This window comes from Bos javanicus, chromosome 4 (assembly GCF_032452875.1).
Source record: "Bos javanicus breed banteng chromosome 4, ARS-OSU_banteng_1.0, whole genome shotgun sequence".
NCBI classification, from domain to species: Eukaryota; Metazoa; Chordata; class Mammalia; order Artiodactyla; family Bovidae; genus Bos; species Bos javanicus.
The window spans coordinates 43,455,241-43,483,050 of record NC_083871.1 but is presented as its reverse complement, the minus strand read 5'-3'; the positions used below and the strand labels follow the sequence as shown (position 1 = coordinate 43,483,050).

Sequence of the window (27,810 nt, the reverse complement as noted above, 5' to 3'; positions counted from 1 at the left end):
CCTCCGTCCTTGGGAATTGCCAGGCAAGAGTACTGGAGTGGGTTGCCATTGCCTTCTCTGAATCTAGAGCTAGAAAAGTTAATTAAAATATTTTCACGCTTGTTTCAGTGTCAAATGAAATTGCTCACTTTTAAAATACTAATGATTTATTTTGTATATCTGTGGTGTCTATTATTTTTGTTGAATCTTTAGGTTCATTTATAGATGAAATCATTACAAAAAAGACATTAATTTTGTCCCTAACATGTACATATATTTTAAATTTTATCCAGAAACTGGAAAAGTTATTCGTTTTTGCTTTAATGGTAAACTACTGGGATTCCTTGGTGGTTTGGTGGTAAAGAATCTGCCTGCCAATGCAGGAGATGACTGGGTTGAGAAGATCCTCTAGAGGTGGAAATGGCAACCCACTCAAGTATTCTTGCCTGGAAAATTCCATGGGCAGAGGAGCCTGGTGGGCTACAGTCCATGGGATTACAAAAAGAGTTTGGACATGACTTAGCAACTAAACAAACAAACAAAATTCACAAAAATTAGTCCAATTAGCATCAAGTAGGCTATACTGGGGAGAAGGCAATGGCACCCCACTCCGGTACTCTTGCCTGGAAAATCCCATGGATGGAGGAGCCTGGTAGGCTTCAGTCCATGGGGTCGCTAGGAGTTGGACACAACTGAGCGACTTCACTTTCACTTTTCACTTTCATGCATTGGAGAAGGAAATGGCAACCCACTCCAGTGTTCTTGCCTGGAGAATACCAGGGACAGGGGAGCCTGGTGGGCTGCCGTCTATGGGATCGCACAGAGTCGGACACGACTGAAGTGACTTAGCAGCAGCAGCAGGCTATACTGGAAAAGTGGAATTCAGAAAACTCAAATTTCACCTTTAAATTGTTGAAGTGTACCCATCCATCCATCCGTCCACCCAACCAACCAGCCAATAAGTATTTACTAAGTGCTGTTATTTGCCTGGCACCGTTTTAGGTTCTAGGAATATACAAGTAAAGAAAACATCAATCATCGAGTAAATCTTGACACCTAATTGGTTAAAACTTATATGATAAAACTTTTATATATAGGTATTCATGCATTTATATGCTTTTGTTTGAGGATATATGAACATACACTGTTCTCTAATGTTTGCTACAAGCCTAAATAATTCATCAATATTTGCTAAAAGTCTAAATAATTCATCATTACCATTAATTCATCAATTCATAATTCACAATCAATAATTATGATTATTTTTTTACTCGATACTTCTCATACTTGATACCACTGAAGGTGAAATATTAACCTACGCTGAGATGGCATATAAATCTTTTCCTAGGTATGCTTCACTACTGTGCTTTTGCATATTGTTATTTTCTCCTTCCTATGGCTCTCTTTACTTGTTCACCTAACAAATGTCTATTCAACATTCAAAACTCTCTCAGACATCATTTTCTGTGAGGCAACCCCTAAGCCCTTCACAATGAATTAAACCTACCTTCCTCTGTACTCTTTCTGAACTTTGTACATATTTTTATTTGCACTGTTATAGATATTCACTAACGATCACTCATTATGCCTATACTATAAACTTCTTAAGGGTAGAAACATTTGTATCCTCATTTTTACATCCCAAATAATTATCAGAATGCCTGTCACATATGGGTAGTCACTATTTGCTCAACTGAACAGCCATTCCCTCTACTGTAATTTATGGAATTTTAAAATCATATTACATTTTTAAATGAACACAATATTTTTGACTAATAAGCAGTAGATTTCAATATTATTTTCTGAGAGAAATTACCACCCCTAAAAAACCTAATAAAATTATTTAGTTAGAAACACACTTAAAAAAATTCAGTTGTGTCCTCCCCTGACTCTCCTGACTTAGTGCCAACACCATGGTTATTACAGACTCATCCTATTCATCAGTTCAGCTCAGTTCAGTTGCTCAGTCATGTCCGACTCTTTGCAATCCCATGAATTGTGGCACGCCAGGCCTCCCTGTCCATCACCAACTACTGGAGTTCACTCAAACTCACGTCCATCGAGTCAGTGATGCCATCCAGCCATCTCATCCTCTGTCGTCCCCTTTTCCTCCTGCCCCCAATCCCTCCCAGCATCAGAGTCTTTTCCAATGAATCAACTCTTTGTATGAGGTGGCCAAAGTACTGGAGTTTCAGCTTTAGCATCATTCCTTCCAAAGAACACCCAGGGCTGATCTCCTTTAGAATGGACTGGTTGGACCTCCTTGCAGTCCAAAGGACTCTCAAGAGTCTTCTCCTTGCAGTCCAAGGGCTCTCAACAGTCTTCTCTAACACCACAGTTCAAAAGCATCAATTCTTCAGCGCTCAGCTTTCTTCAAAAAAGCAAGAGAGTTCCAGAAAAACATCTATTCCTGATTTATTGACTATGCCAAAGCCTTTGACTGTGTGGATCACAAGAAACTGTGGAAAATTCTTCAAGAGATGAGAATGCCAGACCACCTGACCTGTCTCTTGAGAAACCTATATGCAGGTCAGGAAGCAACAGTTCGAACTGGACATGGAACAATAGACTGGTTCCCAATAGGAAAAGGAGTTCGTCAAGGCTGTATATTGTCACCCTGCTTATTTAACTTATATGCAGAGTACATCATGAGAAATGCTGGGCTGGAAGAAGCACAAGCTGGAATACTATTCATACTGTGTTACAATTACTTGTTTATTTATGTAAAACTCCTCCTAGATGCAAACTCCTCAGGAGCTTGGCTGTTGTCATATCCATCTTTGTAGTCCTGGTGGACAGCGATGACTGTGAAAAGCCAGAGCTTGACAAGTGTTTGTTGAATGAATAAATAGGATACAGTGAATAGAATGAAATCCTAGGTTCTTCTCTTCTTATTAGGACCTGTTCAGCAATTATCCTAAAAGAAGAAAATCAGCTAAATTCTAAATAAAATCTTTGACTTTGTTGTTGAGTAGGATAACAGACTATAGGAGCATGACAAACCAGGAAAATAAACGAAAAGAGAAAAAGCGCTATTGTGCAAACCTTTTAATTTTGTGTTTTTATTTATTTATTTATTTTTGCTGTGTGGCATGTGGGATCTTATTTCCTTGACCAGGGATTGAACCTGTGCTACCTGCAATAAAAGAGCAGAGTGCTAATCACTAGACTGCCAGGGAATTCCCTTTGTCTTTTAAGTTTACACTGAATGAAGTTTTTTCTATTTCTAAAACATGGAATAGTGGATTGGATGAGAGAAAAAAGTAACTGGGTCCTTTATAATGAAAAGAAATGAGTTTGTTACTTCACCAAGGAAGTGAAAGACATATGCTAAGAACTATAAAACACTAATATGGAAAACTGAAGATGACTCAAAAGAAATGGAAAAATATCCCATGTGCTTATATTGGAATAATTAATACTGTTAAAATGGTCATACTTCCCAAAGCAATCTACAGATTTAATCTGATCCCTATCAAATTACTTATGACATTTTTCAAAGAACTAGAATAAATAATCCTAAAATTCATATGGAACCATAAAAGACCCAGAATTGCCAAAGCAGTCCTGAAGATAAAGAAGAAGCAGGAGGCACAGTGCTTCCAGATTTTAGACAATACTACAAAACTACAGTAATAAAAAACAGTGTGGTATTGGCACCAAAACCATGGATTAAAGGAATACAACAGAGAGCGTCAAAACAAACCCACACATCTATAGTCAATTAGTCTTTGACAAAGGAAGCAAGAATATACAATGGGAAAAAGTCTCTTCAGCAAGTGGTGTTAGAAAAGTTGAACAGCCACATGTAAATCAATGATGTTGGAACATAACTTTCTCACCATGAACAAAAATAAACTCAAAATGGCTTAAAGACTTAAATATAAAACATGACGGCATTAAACTCCTAGAAGAGTACATAGGCAAACATTCTCTGACATAAATTGTACCATTGTTTTCTTAGGTCAGTCTCCCAAGGCAATAGAAATAAAAACAAAATAAACAAATGAGCCTAAACAAACGTACAAGCTTTTATATAGCAAAAGGGTGGAATAAAACATGAAAAAAACAAAAAGAAATCCTAAGGAATGGGAGAAAGTATCGGCAAACTGTATGACAGACATGGGCTTTTTTCCAAATTATATAAGCAACTTATATAGCTCAGTAACAGCAACAATGAAACAACCCAGTGAAAAATGGGCAGAAGACCTATGTAGACATTTCTCCAAATAAGAAGCAAAGATGGCCAATAGGCACATGAAAAGATGCTCAACATTGCTAATTATTAGAGAAATGCAAATCAAAACTATAATGGGGTACCGCCTCATATGGGTCAGAATAGAAAGTGAAAGTGAAAGAAAGTGAAGTAGCTCAGTCGTGTCTGACTCTTTGTGACCCCATGGACTGAAGCCTACCAGGCTCCTCCATCCATGGGATTTTCCAGGCAAGAATACTGGAGTGGGGTGCCATTTCCTTCTCCAGGAGATCTTCCCAACCCAGGGATTGAACCTGGATCTCCTGCATTGTAGGCAGACGCTTTACCGTCTGAGCCACCAATGGCTATCATTAAAGTCTACAAATAATAAATGCTGGGGAGGATGTGGAGAAAAGGGAACTCTCCTACACTGTTGGTAGGAATGTAAGTTGGTGCAGCCACTGGAAAACAGTACACAGTTTCCTCAGAAAGCTAAATATAGAATTCCCATATGATCCAACAACCCCACTCCTGGCCATATAAGCAAACAAAACTATAATTCAAAAAGATACATGAACCCCTATGTTCACAGTAACATTATTCACAATAGCCAAGATATGGAAACAGTCTAAACATCCATCAGCAGACGAATGGATAAAGAAGATGTGGCACATATATCCAATGGAACACTACTAAGCCATAAAAAGAACAAAATAATGCCATTCATAGCAACATGCATCCAACTAGCTGCTGCTGCTAAGTCGCTTCAGTCATGTCCGACTCAGCCCACCAGGCTCCCCCATCCCTGGGATTCTCCAGGCAAGAACACTGGAGTGGGTTGCCATTTCCTTCTCCAATGCATGAAAGTGAAAAGTGAAAGTGAAGTCACTCAGTGGTGTCCGACTCCTAGAGACCCCATGGACTGCAGCCCACCAGGCTCCTCCGTCCATGGGATTTGCCAGGCAAGAGTACTGGAGTGGGGTGCCAGGAGATTTCATCTAAGTGAAGTAAGTCAGAAAGACCAATACCATATGATATCACTTACTTGTGGAATCTAAAATATGACACAAATGAACTTACCTATGAAATGGAAACAGAAATCAGGGACATACAGAACAGATGTAGTGGTTGCCCAGGGAGAAGTGGCTGAAGGAAGGCTGAAGAGTGAGGTTGGGGTTAGCAGATGTAAGCTTTTATATACAGAATGGATAAACAATAAGGTCCTACTATATAGCACAGAGAAATATATTTAATATCCTATGATAAACCATAATGGAAAAGAATATAAAAAATAATGTATAACTGAATCATTTTACAGCAGAAATTAACACAACATTGTAAATCAACTATACTTCAAAAAAAATATTGATCAAAAAAAGAGAAATGGGTTTGTTAAATATTTCACTGAAGTTCAGAAGCATTGGGGATCACTTTCCCTCTACTAAGATGGTTATTAACTCCATAGTTTCTTCATATTCTAGTTGAAAACAACAGATTGCTTTTTAACTGAGTCTTTTGATGTTTCTCTATGATTTGGGGGCAACGTGAAGGTGTTCACTATTTAGTAAAATCTCACCAGATGAGCAGCAGAGTTGGACATTCTCTAACTTACTCTTAGAAAAGTATGTACACATGATTTTTACAATAATAGCATTTGAAAAATGTGATGAGTTTTGAAACTACTGAAATTTAAGAAAATGTAACATCTATTAAGAAAGGCAATGCCAAAGAATGCTCAAACTACCACACAATTGCACTCATCTCACACGCTAGTAAAGTAATGCTCAAAATTCTCCAAGCCAGGCTTCAGCAATATGTGAACCATGAACTTCCTGATGTTCAAGCTGGTTTTAGAAAAGGCAGAGGAACCAGAGATCAAATTGCCAACATCCGCTGGATCATCAAAAAAGCAAGAGAGTTCCAGAAAAACATCTATTTCTGCTTTATTGACTATGCCAAAGCCTTTGACTGTGTGGATCACAAGAAACTGTGGAAAATTCTTCAAGAGATGGGAATACCAGACCACCTGACCTGTCTGTTGAGAAACCTATATGCAGGTCAGGAAGCAACAGTTCGAACTGGACATGGAACAACAGACTGGTTCCAAATAGGAAAAGGAGTTCGTCAAGGCTATATATTGTCACCCTGTTTATTTAACTTCTATGCAGAGTACATCATGAGAAACGCTGGACTGGAAGAAACACAAGCTGGAATCAAGATTGCTGGGAGAAATATCAATAACCTCAGATCTGCAGATGACACCACCCTTATGGCAGAAAGTGAAGAGGAACTCAAAAGCCTCTTGATGAAAGTGAAAGTGGAGAGTAAAAAAGTTGGCTTAAAGCTCAACATTCAGAAAACGAAGATCATGGCATCCGGTCCCACCACTTCATGGGAAATAGATGGGGAAACAGTGGAAACAGTGTCAGACTTTATTTTTCTGGGCTCCAAAATCACTACAGATGGTGACTGCAGCCATGACGTTAAAAGACACTTACTCCTTGGAAGGAAAGTTATGACCAACCTAGATAGCATATTGAAAAGCAGAGACATTACTTTGTCAACAAAGGTTTGTCTAGTCAAGGCTATGGTTTTTCCTGTGGTCATGTATGGATGTGAGAGTTGGACTGTGAAGAAGGCTGAGCGCCGAAGAATTGATGCTTTTGAACTGTGGTGTTGGAGAAGACTCTTGAGAGTCCCTTGGACTGCAAGGAGATCCAGCCAGTCCATTCTGAAGGAGATCAGCCCTGGGATTTCTTTGGAAGGAATGATGCTAAAGCTGAAACTCCAGTACTTTGGCCACCTCATGCGAAGAGTTGACTCATTGGAAAAGACTCTGATGTTGTGAGGAATTGGGGGCAGGAGGAGAAGGGGACGACAGAGGATGAGATGGCTGGATGGCATCACTGACTTGATGGATATGAGTCTGAGTGAACTCCGGGAGTTGGTGATGGACAGAGAGGCCTGGTGTGCTGCGATTTATGGGGTCGCAAAGAGTCGGACACGACTGAGCGACTGATCTGATCTGATCTGAACATCTATTAAATACCTTTCTCACTAGTGAGTGGCAGTGACAAATATACTCATGAGGTGACCCTGAAAAGATATTATTTCCATAGGAACCATTTACTAAACAGTCATCTTTGAAATTAAAAATATCAGATGAAGACCTCAATTTTATGTTGTCTTTTCATATACAAACCACTTTAAAATCCACAGAATTGCAATCAATAAATATATAGAGAATATAAATGGTATAACTTTTCCTCAAAAGTAATTCTTTAATTTATCTACTAAGATCCATGGACTTCAGTAAGTAAATACCATAAATTATATCAATGGTGAGTAAAGTGTGAAATGGTTAAATATAGTTACTACATTTTGTAATTTTCTAAGACATTTGAAAAGACCCTGATGCTGGGAAAGACTGAGAGCAGGTGGAGAAGGGGACAACAGAGGATGAGATGGTTGGATGGCATCACTGATTCAATGGACATGAGTTTGGGTGGACTCTGGGAGTTGGTGATGGACAGGGAGGCCTGGCGTGCTATGGTTCATGGGGTCACAAAGAGTCGGACACGACTGAGGGACTGGACTGAACTGAAGACATTTCAAAAACAATACTCTCAAATTCTTGAATCAATATTCTAAATACACAAGATCAAATTTGATTTCTTCTCTATTTTCCAGGTAAGGAAAGTAGTATTCATGAATTATGGGACTAATTCTAGGTCATGGACCAAGTAGGAGAATTTAAAAATCCAGACTGCAAAATCAAACTTAGTTCATTACGATTTTTTCTACCTTTGTGCATCTTTCATATTTCCCTGCCCTTAACAATTAGACTCTGCATTTCCATGTTAAATGAATTTTAATCATAATTGGATAGACGTCCAAGTACATGCATATGAAAATTAATTTATAAGGACTAGAGAAAAAATCTTATGTATTAAAATACTTTATGGGAATATATAAAGATGAATACCATTAATAATTTTTTTTCCTATGAGATAAGCAAACATATTTAAATAACTAACCTGGACAATTTAGCCTGAGAATACTATAAGATTAACACAGATTTTTAAAACATCAATAGCTTTTTATAAGATAGAAAAATATGAAATATTAATCAAATTTCTAAGAAGGGACTCCAGAAATAAATTAGAAAAGTGTCAATCTCCAGGGTTCATTGAATCCAGCAAATAGAGGGACAGTCAGAAAAATGAGACAAAAATGATATTTAGAGTTCCAAACTACTTCAATTTGATGTTATTAAATTCAGGGGAGACATGATTTGTGGTTTCCCTTCAGTGAAGTGACCTTTGACCTTCAAATTAAAAACACAAAAAGAAGCTTCTCACATTTGTCTTAGAAAAGACATTGCAAAACCATTTTCTAAAGTGTTAAGGGACTTACCTGTTTCCATTTTCCCGTCTTGTGCTGCAGGCCCGTCGGGAATCACACTTTTCACCTGCAGGAACTCGTCAGGCTCATCTCCGCCAATAATGGTAAATCCAAACCCCATGTTGCTCTTTTTGAGTGTGGTGCTGAGAAACGTTCCCTTCAATTGGGAGGCATCCCGGGTAAAGAGTGGCTTTTCTACTGGTCAGTAAAAGTTAAAAAAAGAAAAAGCATGGCGGTTAAGGCACGTTCTTATACAGCGATAGTCAGCCACTGAACAGCAACCCCAAGTGCAACTGTCGGGTTAATTACGGCAAATGCAAGCAGGTGTGACTGTGAGAGCAAACCTCTGAGCACTTGCCACAAACACAGAGCCGGCCCAAGAATCCAAGAAAACGCGACAGAGCTCCTGGGTTTAGACAGAGTTTGTCAAGTCAGTATGTCTACTCACTAAACTCACTTTCTCATGCTTAAAGAGGGCTGAAGAGACAGAGCCTAACATCATCCAGACACCTGTGGATCCATTCCTCTTGTTCTGAAAGGGTCCAGGTAGGAGGTTTGTGTGAGAGGCTGGGCCTGCCCAAAACCTTGAAGGGAGAGGACTAGAAAACCAGAATGGACTATTTTGTCTAACAAAAAGTAGGAGCACTAGAATGTTAGCACATCCTCAAATGTCTAAATTAATTAGAAAGAATGCCTAGATGTGGGACTGAGTTAGCTTTTGCTTATAAGATACTATGAAGATAACCAGATAAATCTGTCTCTTACTGACCTGATAGCAATTAGTATACTCTAAAATGTGAGCAAGTGGCAAGTCAGTATCTCTAAATATAATCATGAATGTAAAAGTAACACAGTTTGTAGCAATATGTTGACACGTTCAAATTATATACCCAAATAATCTGAAAAGAACTTGAACCCACTCATATAGGTTTAACTAGTAATTGTTGGAGAAGGCAATGGCACCCCACTCCGGTACTCTTGCCTGGAAAATCCCATGGATGGAGGAGCCTGGTAGGCTGAAGTTCATGGGGTCGCTAAGAGTCGGACATGACTGAGCGACTTCACTTTCACTTTTCACTTTCCTCCATTGGAGAAGGAAATGGCAACCCACTCCAATATTCTTGCCTGGAGAATCCCAGGGACGGGGGAGCCTGGTGGGCTGCCGTCTATGGGGTCACACAGAGTTGGACACGACTGAAGTGACTTAGCAGCAGCAGCAGTAATTTGTTTTCCAGCTATGATCTGTAATGAGTATGAGTGAGTGAAAGTTGCTCAGTCATGTCTGACTCTTTGTGACCCCATGGACTATACAGTCCATGGAATTCTCCAGGCCAGAATACTGGAGTGGGTAGCCTTTCCCTTCTCCAGGGGATCTTCCCAACCTACATATTTCAAATGCTTTAAAAATAATAGTCATGCTATTAATAGCTATGCTTTAAATGCTATGCAGTCAAGTATATTTATATATATTTATTTTTAGTTGTTCCATTTTGAGTGATATGATTTAATATTTATAAGAACCAGACTGTACCTGGTGACTAAGTTTAAGTATTCTGTTATTGCTCCATTTTGGGTGATATGTAATGGATAAACTATAAAGTAATGAGGGCCATATACTGGGATTTTACATTGTTTTGTTGTGGCTTAATCTTTAAACCATGTCTGACTCTTTTGTAACCCCATTGATGGTAGCCAGCCAGGCTCCTTTGTTCAGGAGATTTCCTAGGCAAGAATACAGCACTGGGTTGCCATTTCCTTCTCCGGGTCATCTTCACCACCCAGGGATTGAACCCTCCTGCATTGGCAAGGGGGTTCTTTACCACTGAGCCACCAGAGAAGACCTTACATTGTTTACATGTCACACATATCTTTATGAAAAAGAGGGCTTCTTTAAAATATAAATGCCACCTATGTTTCCTTTATGAAAATAAAGTTTACAATTTGGAGGGAAGTTCAGTGTGAGACTTTTACATTCATCTTGATGGTCCTGCGGTGAAAGCGTGTGAATTCTTCCGCAGGCGTAACTTGGCCTCCCAACTACCAGTGCCTCCCTCGTGCTCTCACGTGTAAGAGCTCACTAAGACGTGAAAAGTGGGTGCAGCCTCTCATGCCCGCACACGGCTCCGGGGTGAATTCAAGTGCAGCAAGCGGCCCAGGACATACCGATGCGCCAGAGCCTCCCGGGGAGGTGGCTCCCGTAGTAAGACAGGTCACTCACGCTGCGGGACCGCTCCCGGGCGGCGAGGGGGCGGGCGGGTTTGGGCCTAGGTACTGTCGATGAGGAGCTGTCTACTGTCACAAAGGAGAACAAGCCTCATTCTTGTGCTTGGTCATTTGAGGGCAAACTTAAGAGTCTCTATGAATCTGCCGTGTACGGGATCATTGTCACACCCACTCATCTCCACCTGGCAACCTGCTATAAATTCCTGTGCAGTGCTGCCCCAGTGTTAACTTCACTCCTGATTGCTAAGTATATGCTTTTAGAGCCAGAGCAAACACCCAGCTAAAGCTAACTGAGGGGTCTGGGGAAAGCAAATCAATTATATGAAAGGGTTGGAGCTAAAGGCATATTTGGAAGAGCAGGCAATTTGAGACAGTCTTTCCCTTTGAAACAATGAATGTTGACAGGTACTAACCTCGGAAACCTGGGGCCTGCAAGGGCTTTGTTCCAAGTTCTGTGTGGGGCATGTTATGCTGCTGTAGCTTCCTTTTTGCTTCCAGGACAGGGTTTTCAAACTGTGTTCTTCTATTTATGTGGCTGAAAAATAAAATTTCAAATTAGAATATTAATGGGGCAAAGTCATTTAAGAGAACAAATGGATAGCTCTACAGAATGCAGCTGAGTACGAGATACCTTAAATGATTATAGTTGAAGCCCCACCAGGCACAGAGTCAGGCCTCTGCTGGGGCGGCTTGTGTACAATGCATGTTTCTGTGACGAGAGAGTTCTCAATAGCTCTTTCATATGGTCTTGTATTTCAATTATGCATGATTCAGCTAAAAGAGCTAGAATATGCACTTACTTTCTGGTCTACCGTGTTGATTTGAGTTTGGTGCACTTAAATATGTGGCCAACAAATGAAATTTATACCAAATGGTGCTGAAGAAAAAAGGGTAATCTAAGCTTTGTAAAATTCAACAAGATAAGTATAAGGGCAATTCACTGATCATCGTACTCTTATAGCAACTAAAGTCTACACATTTTAGAAATTGGCAGACCTGTAATAAAGGGCTCGAATATGGGGAGAAAGATCCCTAATGATATATACGTGTGGAATTTATGTTAACAACATTAAGTTGTAGAATACCTTTAGAATGACTGATGCTGAGAGATCAATCAAAAGGAGAGTATTTAGTCTTCCTAGTGAGATAATAAACTTCCAGATATCAAATACAGAGTATCTTTAAGCAAGTATGGATCAGCTAAACTCAGGGCTTAGACTTTAAGAATTCCTTATAGTATCCTTAGAGTATGATCCATATTTGTATAAAATTTAAAGTTCTTTATCCATAGAAAGGGTGGGAACCACAACCCTGCCTAATAATACTCATGTAACTATTTTTTCTGCATATGCCTCACCAGAGGTTTGGCATGTACACTGATTTTGGTTCTTTGTACAAAAAAACTAGGGTTATGGTATTAGAGTATGAAGAGGAGACGGCTTAGAAGAGGAATGAACAATTAGTACTTAAGAGACTTCCCTGGTGGCTCAGATGGTAAAGAGCCTGCCTGCAATGTGAGAGACCCGGGTTTGATCCCTGAGTCAGGAAGATCCCCTGGAGAAGGAAATGGCAACCCACTAAAGTACTCTTGTCTGGAAAATCCCATGGACAGAGGAGCCTGGCGGGCTACAGTCCATGGGGTCGTAAAGAGTTAGACATGACTGAATGACTTTCACTTTCATTTTCTGTGCCACATACCATATATAAATTTTCTCAGTTAAGTCTCATGACAATAGTCTAGAATCCTAATTATCCCTATTTTAAAGGTGATGAGACTGACACACAAGAGACTGAATGACTTGCTCTAAATCACATTCCTAGAAGTGAACAGGCTGGAACATGTCTCTAAAAATGCATCCTTTATCTACATACCTTCTCTTTCTCAATGTATCATTTCACACTGAAAAGTCCACACATGATGTGCACACACAGTCCTCTCATCTTAGGTCTATAAATATTCATGAGAAACAAAAGGAGGTAAGAGAAACCAAATCTTAACCACCAATTTTCTGTTAATATGGATAAGATAATTCCTGTTGTGAAGAAGAACTAAAGAGCCTCTTGATGAAAGTGAAAGAGGAGAGTGAAAAAGTTGGCTTAAAGCTCAACATTCAGAAAACGAAGATCATGGCATCTGGTCCCATTGCTTCATGGCAAATAGATGGGGAAACAGTAGAAACAGTGACAGACTTTATTATTTTGGGCTCCTAAATCTCTGCAGATGGTGACGACAGCCATGAAATTAAAAGATGCTTACTCCTTGGAAGGAAAGTTATGGCCAACCTAGACAGCACATTAAAAAGTAGAGACATTACTTTGCCAACAAAGGTCCATCTAGTTAAGGCTATGGTTTTTCCAGTAGTCATGTATGGAGTTGGACTATAAAGAAAGCTGAGCACTGAAGAATTGATGCTTTTGAACTGTGGTGTTGGAGAAGATGTTTGAGAGTCCCTTGGACTGCAAGGAGATCCAACCAGTCCATCCTAAAGGAGATCAGTCCTGAGTATTCATTGGAAGGACTGATGTTGAAGCTGAAATGTCAATACTTTGGCAACCTGCTATGAAGAACTGACTCATTGGAAAAGACCCTGATACTGGGTAAGATTGAAGGTGGGAGGAGAAGGGGACGACAGAGGATGAGATGGTTGGATGGCATCACCGACTCAATGGACATGAGTTTGAGTGAACTCCGGGAGTTGGTGATGGACAGGGAGGCCTGGAGTACTGCAGTCCACGGGATTACAAAGAGTTGGACACAATTGAGTGACTGAACTGAACTGAATTCCTGTTGAGGCAGAAAAGCGATTGCCAGAAACCTGCCAAGATGACTGCAGTATATAAGTACTTGCTCACAAGAGCTGGGGCAGGGGAGCGGCTGCCACACAGGCTCTGGTGTCAGTGAGTCCTGGATTCAAAATCCAGCTCTGCTGCTTGATTAGCTGTGTGACCCTGCACAAATGATTAAGCCTGAAACTTTAGCATCTTCCATCTCTCAGATGGGCATAATACTGCCTCCCCCACAGGAGTGATTGTAAGTGAAAGGTGCATGGTGATGCAGCCAAAGGGGAAGGTACAGAGATGAGTCAGGGCAGAGTTGGAAATAATATTTCTGATGTAATAGGAAGATTTCAACTCGAATCAGTGGACTTCCCTCATAGCTCAGTTGGTAAAGAATCTGCTTGCAATGTAGGAGACCCTACTTCGATTCCTGGGTCTAGAAGACCTGCTAGAGAAGGGAACAGCTACACACTCCAGTATTCTTGGACTTCTCTTGAGGCTCAGCTGGTAAAGAATCCACTTACAATGCGGGAGACCTGGGTTCGATCCCTGGGTTGGGAAGATCCCCTGGAAAAGGGAAAGGCTATCCACTCCAGTATTCTGGCCTGGAGACTTGCATGGACTGTATAGTCCATGGGGTCACAAAGAGTCAGACACAACTGAGTGACTTTTACTTTCATTGGAATCAGCAATACCCTATCAAGCCTCTCCTCTCTTCCTGTGAGACTTAGAGTATCAGTGGTGAAGCAGTTGAAGCAAGACAGCCTGGGTCTGAGGTAGCATCTGAGGCAAATTACTAAGTTCTCTGACCATTGATATCCTCTTCTGCAAAATGGGGACAATAATATCTATTCCTTGGGGTGGCTGTGAAGATATGAGAAGTAATATTTGCAAAGTACAGATATACAGGGAGAACCCCACAATTATAAAGTACAGTTGTTTATTCTTCAAGGTATAGTTATTCCCTATTACTATAGTTGTAAGTGCAGTTGCTGTTGTTATCATTATTTCTACGATGCTTTTCCCATCTGTCCCATAACTCCTTCTCCACCTTCACCCAGCAACATTCCAAACCTGTTTTATGCTCCTCCCTTTGGTTCTCACATAAAACCTTCAACAAACTTCTGTCATCAGTTTATTTATTTTCTTATACATTGACTCATTGTTGAGAGAATTTGAGGCCCTTTTTAAAGAACAACAACAAGGAGAAGTAAACAAAATCCATGGTGAAGTTAGTTGAGTTTAGGTGGAAGATCTAGAGACAAAATTAATAATATAGGATCCTATTTGTTTACTAGAAAGTGAAAGTGAAGTAGCTCAGTCGTGTCCGACTCTTTGCGACCTGTGGACTGTAGCCCACCAAGCTCCTCCATCCATGGGATTCTCCAGGAAAGAATACTGGAGTGGGTTGCCATTATGCTGCAAATTAGTATTGAGCTTTCAAGCTGCTAATCCAGCAGGAAAAAGAAACAAGTTATATTCTTTGGAATAGTTAAGATAAACTCAAGATGTTGTTTTAAAGGACATAGTATTCCTGTTATTCAGGCTCATGAGATCATTCTTTCTGGGTCTTGGATAAACATATTTTTGTGATGTAGTGTACGACACCTTAAATGATAATGTCACAATAATTAATCTAACAACCTGATCATACTGTGTTTTAATGACTGATTTTCATATTTATTTCCTTCTCAATATTGTACATACCTGTGTATAGGGTCCACAGGTTATTCAACTTTGTATACAAAGCACTGGACACAGTGAGAGACAACATCAGTTCAGTTCAGTTCAGTGGCTCAGTCACGTCTGACTCTTTGCAACCCCATGAATTGCAGCACGCCAGGCCTCCCTGTCCATCACCAACTCCCAGAGTTCACTCAAACTCACGTCCATCGAGTCAGTGATGCCATCCAGCCATCTCATCCTCTGTCGTCCCCTTCCCCCTGCCCCCAATCCCTCCCAGCATCAGAGTCTTTTCCAATGAGTCAACTCTTCGCATGAGGTGGCCAAAGTACTGGAGTTTCAGCTTTAGCATCATTCCTTCCAAAGAACACCCAGGACTTATCTCCTTTAGAATGGACTGGTTGGATTTCCTTGCAGTCCAAGGGACTCTCAAACATCTTCTCCAACACCACAGTTCAAAAGCATCAATTCTTCAGTGCTCAGCTTTCTTCACAGTCCAACTTTCACATCCATACATGACCACTGGAAAAACCATAGCCTTGACTAGATGGACCTTTGTTGGCAAAGTAATGTCTCTGCTTTTGAATATGCTATCTAGTTTGGTCATAACTTTCCTTCCAAGGAGTAAGCATCTTTTAATTTCATGGCTGCAATCACCATCTGCAGTGATTTTGGAGCCCCCAAAAATAAAGTCTGACACTGTTTCCATTGTTTCCCCAGAGAGATAACATATATATATATATATATATATATGTTGTTAAGTGTTGAGTATGTGTTTTAAAATTTTTATCTGCAAATATATGTTATTAATTTTGAGAAACTAGAAACAGTTCTCAGGTTTCCAGAAGTTACCATCTTTCTTCATTTCCCAACTATTCTGTTTCTGTTTCTCTAGGTCATTATTCATCATGTACATAACTTTATCCTTAGAAAATACATTACAAGAACTTTCTGGGGTATTTTTACTACACAATTGGATTCCTCCAACTTGCCACATGCATGTAATTACTTCCTTAGAAAAGTCAATGTGCAGCCACTTGCTTTATGGAAACCATGTTGAAAAGATTCCATTCACCATTAAACTGAAGTTCTACATTTCACAGAGAATGAAAAATACCAATGAACTCATCTAGTATGACTTGTACCTGACAAACAGTGGAAGCTGGGGATGGCTTTAGTGTCCTGAGCTAATTGCTACAGAACATTTACATTGTCACAAATAGAGTCATTCATTTAAAATTTAAAATGCTCCCAAGCTTTAAAAGACATATCACAAAGGAATACGATTGTCGCTGAGTAAGGAAGCTTTGTTTTCCTTGTGCTTCCAGTATGAATAGCTTCTAGCCCTTTTAGCAAGGATTTGGGGGCCCTACAATGTGTAAAAGGATGTGAATGACATTTGCCATCCTCCTCTTCATTTTTTTTAAAGACTCTGTGAGGGAATTATTAGCCAGCTCATCCAGCTCTGTACAGGACAGGAACCTAGGAAACTATCAAAAATTCTTATTCTTATATCTAGTCTATTATTACATTTCAGTAATAGAATTTGTAGGTGTTAAGAGCTAAGGGGGTAAGAGACGTATTCTGAGGAGGGTAGATCCCAACAGCCCCATTTCAGAAATGAAAGACTACTGATATGAGATCCTTCCACACGGGAATGGCAAAAGGACATTCAAGGATGCCCTTCCATCACCTCTTCTCTTTGCCAGTATAGTCACTCATTTGCAGCTTACCTCTCCCACCCTCTTTCATTACGGAATGGAAACATAAGATAAGTTTGCATGTGGCAGTACTTTGTAGTTCTGGATAAACCTGAATAACTTAAAAAAACAAAAAACAGAGAGGATTCAGGCACACCCGAACTCAATGGAGTCACAATCTCCAAATGGGGTATACGGCTTGACATTAAAAAAAAAAAAAAAAAAAGCTTTCCAGATCACTCTCTTGTTCAGCTAGGGTTGCAGTCCCCAGACATGGAAGCTGCAAAGGTGTACAAAGGTGTCCTTTATTCAACTAGAAGTTTCTTTTCTGTACTCGGCCTTGGGGAGTATTAACAAATGTTCTTTTGCTCAAGAAGAGAGGATACACGCAAATGAAAGTTTCAGACATGCACAGAGGGAAGGAAATATTTATGGCAGATTGGATGACATGCTGCCAAAAGTAGTCACAGGTCGCAGTCCTGTTTGACTGATACCTCCTTCACTGTGGGGAGGAAATGGAAGAAACAATGGGAATGCCTCATGTCCTGAGCCCATCAGTACACACAGGACAGATCTGCTGGGCGATGAAGGCCGTGGTCTGACCCTCACTAACACTGCTCCATCCATAGTCCAACCTGTTCACTCCCCCATCTTGCTTCTCCTGGGTTTGTGGAGAGGGACATTTTTAGCACATAGTCACCAATAACACTTTTTGCACCCACTGGCCACTCTCACATCATCTTGACTTCGGTTGACAGTTTAGAAATAGATCGTTGGGTCAATGTGAGAGAGAAAGAAAGTACCTTTCAAATAGAGATTGTACCACGAGCAAAATATTTCCAAGGTGATCAAGGTGGCTACACTAATTACTCCAAAGCATGAGGTAGCCTGTGCTCAAGAAATGTTTGTCACATAAATATCTGGATGGAGGCAGGCAGGCATGAAAGGTCATAGATCTTGCTGTTTTCCAGTTTAACTCTCCCATAAAATATATGTTGTGACAGAACTTCAGGTGAAGCTTAGGGCCAGTTTATGAGCTATAAGCAATCTGCATCTGGGTAATGACCCATGGAATCCTGCAAAACAGAGACTCTTTCAAGACTTTCTTGTGATAGTGAAAAAGTCATCCACTTTGCTTAGGAAAGATGTGGACCTGCTCTCTTATGTTACAACAGAGATGTGCTCATACGGAAAGGCACTACGTAAGGGACAAAATGTGGGAGCACCAGGAGGCAGCCACTCAGCACTGGGTGTGGGAAGGTGAGCTTGATGTTTGGGATTGCTGTTCAGTATGTCATCCCGCCTATGCAAACCTGCTCCTTCTGGGGCTTCCCAAAATCTATTTTATTTGGAGTACATTTTTTTAAGAGAATAATTCTTGAGTGGAATCACAGTATGAATTTCCTGGTTGCTTGGGATTCCATAATTTTTCTTTGACCGTAATTCTGACTCCCACACTCCAGGATGGTTAGCAAAGTGCATGTTGCCTCCTCACATCTGAAGCCCTAAACTGCAGCTACATGGGCAGCCAAACACATACTCTGCCAGCCCTGTCTATAATTTTTATTCACTTTAGAACAAACTTTGAGAAGATCCCATAAAGTTTTATCTACTATTCAGTCTAGATAAATGGAATAAAAGCTTCCTTTTGCTTCAGAAACTAGTAAGAGAATAATAACATTGCAGGGATCTTCTGGGGCCAACCCTCTTGACAGAAGGTGGGAGGGACACTGTATTAAGAACTTGGTCACTGCAGTCATGTTGCTGGCATTTACATCCAAGCCTCCCCCCCAATCCCATCCTAGAATGTGATCTTGGGCACATTATTTACCCTCCCCATGCTTCAGAATTTTTCATCTGTAAAGATGGGATGAAAGTAATATCACCTCATAAAGTTGTTGTGCATATTAAATAAGTTGAGTATATCACTTAAGACTGGTCAGTCAGTTCAGTTCAGTTCAGTCACTCAGTCATGTCTGACTCTTTGCGACCCCATGAATCGCAGCACGCCAGGCCTCCCTGTCCATCACCAACTCCAGGAGTTCACTCAGACTCACGTCCATCGAGTCGGTGATGCCATCCAGCCATCTCATCCTCTGTTGTCCCCTTCTCCTCCTGCCCCCAATCCCTCCCAGCTTCAGAGTCTTTTCCAATGAGTCACCCCTTCGCATGAGGTGGCCAGTACTCAATAAATGCTACCATGCTTCATCAAACATTTGTTTCTCAAATGGTCTTTGCTGGGCACTGTGGTAGGGGGTGCAGGGATGGGCAAAGATCAATCAGACACATAGACTAGCAGGGGAGATAAAATAGAAACAAAAAGAGCTATAAAATAGGCTTTCCATAATATGATGTGTGCCTTACAGTGTTTTGAAAGTATAAATTTTAAAAGCACTAATTCAAAGACTAATGTTTTAAATATATTTTATTTTTAAAAATGAGCTTTGGATAAATGGAATAATTAAATCCATTTCACTTGGAGCATTAAAAAAAAAAAAAAGAAAGAAACAGACTAATAGAATCCTGCCTCTTGAAAGATTTCTTCCCAGTTCTAACACTTAAGTGATCATTTTCTTCCTGTGGATGCTCATTCATTATTCCCTACTGTTCCTGAGGGAAATGTAGATTTGCTTTATGAATGTGGGTGGGAAGATTGAGTCACTCACATGTTCTTTTGCTCTTTCTGGACATGAGGGTGTCTGATCTGGGGTCATAGCGTCTAGGTGGGAGGTAGACTCATAGCCAACTGAGAAGAGTATTCTTACATTGGTGCTGAAACTCTCACAGCTAAGGAGTCTGCTCCCCCATCCCCCTCCAGGCAGAGCTTCCCAAATGTGGGTATATTTTCAGATAAATGAGCTCTCTTCTCTTCCCCAGTACTTCCCCATTAAGACACTGACTTGTAATATGTAATGTGTATTTTATGTGTATCTTTTATAGAAGTGGGACTCATCACCTAGCCATTACTATTCACCAATTACATGGTAAACTTGATATTTTACTCAGCAGAAATGACATTGTGCCCTATCATTCATGTCATGAAGCCCCCAGGACCTACCAGTTATGTAGACTCATTTTCCAAAATTGCCAGTAGGCATGCATTTAAAAATGTTTTCTATCTATTTCTTCTCATTTTCATAAAACATCTGTCTTAAATTTTATTGCTGGGTGTAGGAGGAGGTTATTGTTATCGTAGGTATTGCTAACCTTTTGCTTCTAGATTGAGCAAAAGTAGTGAGTTATAAACTTAGAGGTACGATAGAGTTTATCTAGAAGAAAACTAAATGACAACACTATTTCGACATCTTTCTGTATTGAGACAAAACTAGATAAACTGCTCCTCCACTGGTATCTGCCAACTCTGACTCATTGACTTCAGTTTTTCAAGTCTCATATACACATTCATCAATGTATCAGTGTGTAACACACTGGGAACACAGAAATGGATGCAATACAACTCTTTCACCAAGGAGGTCTATATTCCAATGGGGAAGACATACGAGGTTTGTCTGCCTGGATTTGTCTAGGACTAAAGGCTTTCCCAGGGTGTGGGACTTTCTTTGCTAATACCTGGACATTCCTAGGTAAATTGGGATGAGCTGGTCACTGTATAAGCAGCCAGAAAATTTGTATGCACAAAGTGAGGACTCAAAAGAAAAGACAACTGAATCTGGGGATTTGGGAAATTTCACAAGGGAAGTGACTCTTGAGCAGATAGAAGGACAGATGTATTTTACCAGATGGAGAAAAAAACATTTCAGGAAGAGAATAGTGGATTCAAAAGTGTTCAGGAACAAATTCTATCCTGCTCAGTGAGAGGACAGGGATGGTGCCTACACCTACTACATTTCCGTGTGGGTGGTGGTGTGGGAGCAGGGGTGTGGGGGAGGGGATGAGTGATGGGACAGGAAGAATACTTCCAAGTCATGGGACGAGGTTCTATTTTGTTTCAAAGTCTCTGTACTTCCACTATGGCTTTAGTCTAAAGGATGATCGCAGCTTTGAAAACTTTCTATTCTGGAAGATGTGCCTGTTTCCTGAACATGGGCAGATTAGAGAATGAGTTTCACCATATTAGTCACATGGGAAGAATCGTGATATTCCCTCAAATTCTCAACCATTTCAGCATTATTTACTGTACCTCCAATGCACTGGTCATTCTTCTTACCTGGTGTTATGAGAATGAGCAAGATGCTCTGTGACTATGAAGAATCTATTACCCAGGGAACTAGCCATTACAGTGTGCTGGGAAGGGTAAGACTAGTCTGACTTGTAATATACTGGATTGAACTGGATTGCTATTTATTAACAACTTATGCATGAGCTATTGAAATGTGAAATCATGATATAACCCAAGTCTGGTGGTTGATGGTTTAGTCGCTAAGTCGCGTCTGACTCTTGAGATCCCGTGGACTATAGCCTGCCAGGTTCCTCTGTCCATGGGATTCTCAAGGCAAGAATACTGGAGTGGGTTTCCATTTCCTTCTCCAGGGGATCTTCCCGACCCAGGAATCCAACCTGGGTCTCCTGTATTGCAAGCAGATGATTTACCAACTGAGCTATGAGGGAGGCCCCAGCGGAAGTCTGCTGAATACCAAAAATATAATTAAGAATTATAAACCTGTGCATACATGTCACTCATACATAATGCTAGAAACACACAGCCATGGGTACAAGCATACTTTGGGTCTGACATCAAGGAGAGTCAGAGAAGTGAGGGATCATGAAGGCAACACCACTAATGCCTAGGATTATCCAGGAAGGAGGGGTCAGTGAAAAAGCGCTAGTGAGGGGAGACAGACATGACTTGGAACAAGACTGTGTAGATCTTGAAAGTCAACGTAACAGGAAGATAATTCCCACTTTATAGAATAGCAAACCTCTCTAGGTTTCCAAGTCTAATATTTAGAGTGAGATAAAGATTAAAAAAATATTATTCTTGACTACTGAGTCTTTGTTACTGTTTATATCAGAGAAAAACTAAATACACAGTTATTCCTTTTATAAGCTAGACAGTAATGCAGGAAGAATTATGAAACAAAACAAAATTAAAAGTACTTTTGATGCATCATAGGGAGAAAAGGCTCCTTTGCCAGACACCTAGAATCTGCACAGAATCTTTCAATACCTTGCATTAATAAGTGGCCATGTGGCCTGACTGGGCAGGAGCTTGTCATTCTGAGAAGATAAGGACCCTGGGAAGATAAGAAAGACATGGAAAAGAAGTAATGGGAAGAGATGATAAAGGTTCAGCGGAACCAAGAGCAAATACAGGTGGCAGTAAGGTGCTTCACTGTTGATTTTAATAGCTTGCTTTTTGGGAAAACTAGTGTTGAAGAGTTTTATATAATTAACACACTATGCCTAAAATTATGCCATTACAGGAAGATCAGAATTCTGGGATGACAGTTTCATGTATTTGTAACAGGGGATGTATTTTTATGTAACATGTTTCTTCCTTTCCACAATATACACACAAGGTTGGTGAATGGAGGCTCCCTCATTGGCCGAGCTTGTACTTTCCATTCTAAAGCTCCAAATAAAGATGGAATGCATGATGCTGGATATTTCAGAAGAACATTCCATCTTGCACCCTTTACAGTTACTTAATAGCTGTTCAGATTTAAATTCTATTTAATAGATACCACAATTTGTAGAAAGAAATAGTTGTCTGACAAATGAATGGCAGCCTTGTAATAAAAGAGGGCGTAATGGGAGAGTGGTAGGGAGCAGAGAGAGATGAGAACTAATATTTATTGAGTAAATACTATATGCCAAACCTTCAGGTAAACATGTTTCCTGCTTTTAATTGAGCTGCTCCTCAGAGAGGGTAAACAAGTTTTAGAAGTTCTCACAGAAAGAAGTAGATTCATGACTCACACCTGGCTCTGTGTAGTGCCAAATCCAACAATATTGATCAAGGTGCTTCTGACACAAATACACATTTACTTTTCAATGATACTTCCTCTGTATATTTAGGCTTGGACTATTTTTAGTAATCTGTGACTACTTCAGGGTGGTTCTCAATTATCAGTGTGAGATCAGTGAAACTGGATCTCACAGAATTTTAAATTACAAGCTGGTTCTTGGAAGATAAAAATGTGAAAAATCAATTACTTTGATTATTGAATTATTTTTAAAGAACCCAGTGATTATGTGCATAGAAATAGGGACTGTATACATTTTATAAGAAAACACATGTACGTGTGTATATTTCATATATCATGAAAAGTGAGAATAGGAATGAGAATAGGAATATAGGTGAGGGGCCAGGAGACCGGCTCTGGGTGACTTAATTTTCAAACCAGAGGAGTCTCCTCCGGGGATTGCCTGTCAGCCTCACTTAGGGCTGATCCTCACTACTTTTCTTGAACTCTGTCCTTACCATCTCTGGAAATTGAACATGGGCCGCGTCTGGCCATTATGATGATGATAATAAGATTCTGCACTAACATTTATGGATGAGATTAGAGTTTTACGTGAGTGAGAATGGGGGATGGTCAATAATAACAACTACCTATGCCTTGTCTCAAACTTTGAAAAGGACATATTAGGTCCTGCTGAGGTCCAGTGATATGATAAGAAGTGAAAACACGGCACTTGCTCAATTACTTACAGAAAGCCCTTATGCGGTGACAAGGTGGAACCTCAAGCATGAGTAAGAATCCTCCCTCGGAGGCCCAGTGACAGCTATGTGGCTAAGTGTGGGTTAGCCACGAACAGTAACACAGGTGAGAGGAGCCGCCTGTGCTCTGGTTTCCTCAGTCTCACGTGGATCTCTTGGACGTCACCAGAGGGAAAGCCACTTACAGTAAGTCTCAGTGATCATTCTCTATTTTAACATCAAACCAACATTTGAAGTTTAAAACGCATTTGCAGGTTAAGTCTACTTCTCATTACCCTTGTAAAGTTCCCCTAATATCTCTGAATTACAATGGCCTCATCTAACTATCCTGCTCACCTCACAGGACTGTTTTGAAGAGAAATAGATGAAAGTGTTTAACATGAAGCACTGTATAGATTTTTATATTATCTGGTGGTACTCAGAGTATGGGAGTCAAGTGTAACTTAAATACCAACAGCATCAAGTCTTTTAATTCCTGTCCTGGGCTCCAACTCCATTTCTACTGCCTATGAGGTTGATGGTCTGGCTTAAGTTTTTCTGTCTGTAAAACATGAATAATATCTAACATAAAGTGTTGTTGTAATGACAAAATAAGTTATGTAAAATGCCGAATACATAAAAAGTACTTAGTAGATGGTAGCTATTAATATGATTTTCCTGGCTTGACTGATAGTTGTTTATTATTTATGTATTAAGTCAATGCCCCCAACTAACTAATGGTACAGAAAAAAGAAAGACAATCATTCCCATCATTTTATCTGAAAATCCTATGTTTGAGATGCCCAATTGAAACTGGAGAAAGTGAAGTGAGAATAAAAAGAGGGACTTTGTCAATCTCTATATATGAGTGTTGGGCTAAATAGAAATTTGAACTAAGCTCTTTACATTGTGACAGACTCAATAAGTGTCACTTAATAAGCTTTTGGAAACCAAATACCTAATGGTGAATTTCACCTGGACTAGATTAATGAAATAATAATTTTATTGGCCTATCACAGCAAATCCAGATAAGCTCAGCCATAGGACAGAACTTTTCCCTGATAATTTTAAATTTCATCTTATTTAGCTAGACTGAATATACAAAATTTGGTAATGAAAAGTTTGTTATCTATCTCTTATATTGTTAGCTGTCTATGGTAACATAATTTCACCAAGGTAAATAAAGTCATCTGTTAAACACAGTAATACAAAAGTAATGGGTAGCCTTTCCCTTCTTTAGGGGATCTTCCCAACCCGGGGATCAAATCCAGGTATCCCACATTGCAGGTGGATTCTTTACCCACTGAGCCACAAGGGAAGCCCAAGAATACTGGAGTGGGTAGCCCTTCCCTTCTGCAGGGGATCTTCCTGACCCAGGAATCGAACTGGGGTCTCCTGCATTGCAGGCAGATTCTTTACCAACTGAGCTATCAGGAAAGCCCCTTAACAATGTCACCTTGTACTATAAAAAACAGAAAACAATATTCCCTTCAAATGTCTTCACCTCTGACAGTGATGAGAAAAATATCTCACCTGACTTTTTGTCTATAAGCTTCTATTTATACCACTGACTTTTTATTTAATGATAATTAGTTTCATATCTGTAGCTATAAAATACATTGTAGATATCAAATACAATGTATTCATGACAATATATTGTCAGAGCTTTGTAAGGAGATTCTATTATAATAATCCACTCTTTTTGGAAGTCTTTCGTTAACATTCACATGATGGGATTGTTAAAATCATTAAAATAAAATAAAAGAATGGTAATATATGTTATTGTCTAGCCAAATAACAAGCAGAAATGGAAAGAAAATGCTTTTAAATTTTAAGTAAGTCTTTGATCAGCAGGCATAATGAGAAAACAACGAGGCTTAACACGGGAGAATGGCCAAATTTATCCTTGTTAACACAAGGTGCAGTGGATGTTCCCGGAACTAGAAGAACTCTTAGCAACCACCCAATCCAAACCACTCATTTAACAGATAGAAGCCAGAGAGGTTAAGTGTAATTTTCTACTAGCCTGTAAATTCAAAACCATGGATGCAAAAAAGGACAAACTATTACTAACATTATGGTCTGTGACACAAAATCAATTTTGAAAAACGTTACCTGAATAGTAAAAGAGATGAAATTATAGTTTTCATGTGGGGGCAGCTGACCGTCTTTTGTTATATTCATAATAATGTACACATCAATCTACTGCTTCTTCTGTTTCACTAGATTTCTTCATCTGTCTGACAGCCTCTCTCTGAGCTGAATGTGATTCTAGTTTTGTATCCATTAAAGATCTAAAAGACCTAAATGCCAGCCAACCGGTTTAATTCCAGAGAGAATTCTTTTCCAACACTAAAGGAAAAAACAGCAATGTTGTTTCAGTATGCTAGTCTCCAACATGACATGATGCTGAGGGATTTTTAGGATAATTCTGACTCTATCCAATTTTTCACTTCATGTGCTAACTTCAGAACTTAGTCTAAGATATGGCTCCAAAGTATGTGGTGATACAGACTGGTAGCATGAGACAATTTGTAGTTCATTCACAAGAAACCTAACATATTTAATCCAGACAGAGATTAATAAACTGTACAAGCTAACTATTTCACAAATTACAGAATGATGACAATAATTTACTTGTTATTATAACATTACCTTGGCAAGAGCCAAACAGAATTATCCAGTGAAAGATGGTGGCAGTTTTCTCTGGGTCTGGCCTAGCAATGACCTACACAGAACAGAAATAGGCGATCCCTCCTCCATCAGGAGAGACAGCACATCTCACAACACCCTAGGACCTCTCAGTGAAAAAATGACACTCCCCACATCCACCTGCTCACACTCCTCTCAGAACATTGCCTGAAACTCCCTTGAGCAACAAGGCCCAATTGCAGACTGTCCTCCCTTCCTTCACCATGGCCATTCTCCAGTTCTCATGGTCCTACAGAAAAGATGGAATAGAAGGAGAGAGCATGGTCCCTCCCTGGGAGCACGCAATGGTGTTTCCAGTTATGACCATTCTCGTCATCTCTCCTTGGGATAATAAGGGCTCAGGGATATTGCTGCCTCTACCACTCAGTTCACCTGCTGTGTGCTAGCTGTTGTGTTCAAACTCTCCAGAAGTATCTAAATGAGAGATTAATTTATTTCACAAAAAAATGTTTCAAGACAAACAAACAGTTTACATTACATTCATGTTTTCATTACACACATTACATTTTTTTTCTTTTATTTAACTTTACAATATTGTATTGGTTTTGCCATATATCAAAATGAATCTGCCACAGGTATACATGGGTTCCCCATCCTGAACCCTCCTCCCTCCTCCCTCCCCATACCATTCCTCTGGATCGTCCCAATGCACCAGCCCCAAGCATCCAGTATCGTGCATCGAACCTGGACTGGTGACTCATTTCATATATGATATTACACATATTTCAATGCCATTCTCCCAAATCATCCTACCCTCTCCCTCTCCCATAGAGTCCAAAAGACTGTTCTATACATCAGTGTCTCTTTTGCTGTCTCGTACACAGACAATAATAGCAAATGAAGCAACAAACAGCTAATCTCAAATCTTTCTAAATTCCATATATATGTGTTAGTATACTGTATTGGTGTTTTTCTTTCTGGCTTACTTCACTCTATATAATCGGCTCCAGTTTCATCCACTTCATTAGAACTGATTCAAATGTATTCTTTTTAATGGCTGAGTAATAATCCATTGTGTATATGTACCACAGCTTTCTTATCCATTCATCTGCTGATGGACATCTAGGTTGGTTCCATGTCCTGGCTATTATAAACAGTGCTGCGATGAACATTGGGGTACACGTGTCTCTTTCCCTTCTGGTTTCCTCAGTGTGTATGCCCAGCAGTGGGATTGCTGGATCATAAGGCAGTTCTATTTCCAGTTTTTTAAGGAATCTCCATACTGTTCTCCATAGTGGCTGTACTAGTTTGCATTCCCACCAACAGTGTAAGAGGGTTCCCTTTTCTCCACACCCTCTCCAGCATTTATTGCTTGTAGACTTTAGGATCGCAGCCATTCTGACTGGCGTGAAATGGTACCTCATAGTGGTTTTGATTTGCATTTCTCTGATGATAACAAGTGGTGCTGGGAAAACTGGTCAACCACTTGTAAAAGAATGAAACTAGAGCACTTTCTAACACCATACACAAAAAATAAACTCAAAATGGATTAATGATCTAAACTTAAGACCAGAAACTATAAAACTCCTAGA

The 27,810-nt window shown here is 39.9% G+C and overlaps 1 protein-coding gene across 14 annotated transcripts in view; it reads right to left on the bottom strand.

The window, feature by feature from the left end:
- MAGI2 (membrane associated guanylate kinase, WW and PDZ domain containing 2) overlaps positions 1–27,810 on the bottom strand; it is a 1,471,158-nt gene that overhangs the window by 335,005 nt on the left and 1,108,343 nt on the right. For 7 of the 14 annotated variants that reach the window (XM_061413833.1, XM_061413837.1, XM_061413836.1 and 4 more), the window contains 3 exons: positions 11,215–11,336; positions 10,742–10,870; positions 8,591–8,776 (listed from right to left, as the gene is read on the bottom strand). In XM_061413833.1, coding sequence (XP_061269817.1) covers positions 8,591–8,776; positions 10,742–10,870; positions 11,215–11,336 — 437 coding nt within the window. The remainder of the gene's footprint in view (positions 1–8,590; positions 8,777–10,741; positions 10,871–11,214; positions 11,337–27,810) is intronic. The other 7 variants (XM_061413840.1, XM_061413841.1, XM_061413845.1 and 4 more) reach the window with 4 other exon arrangements.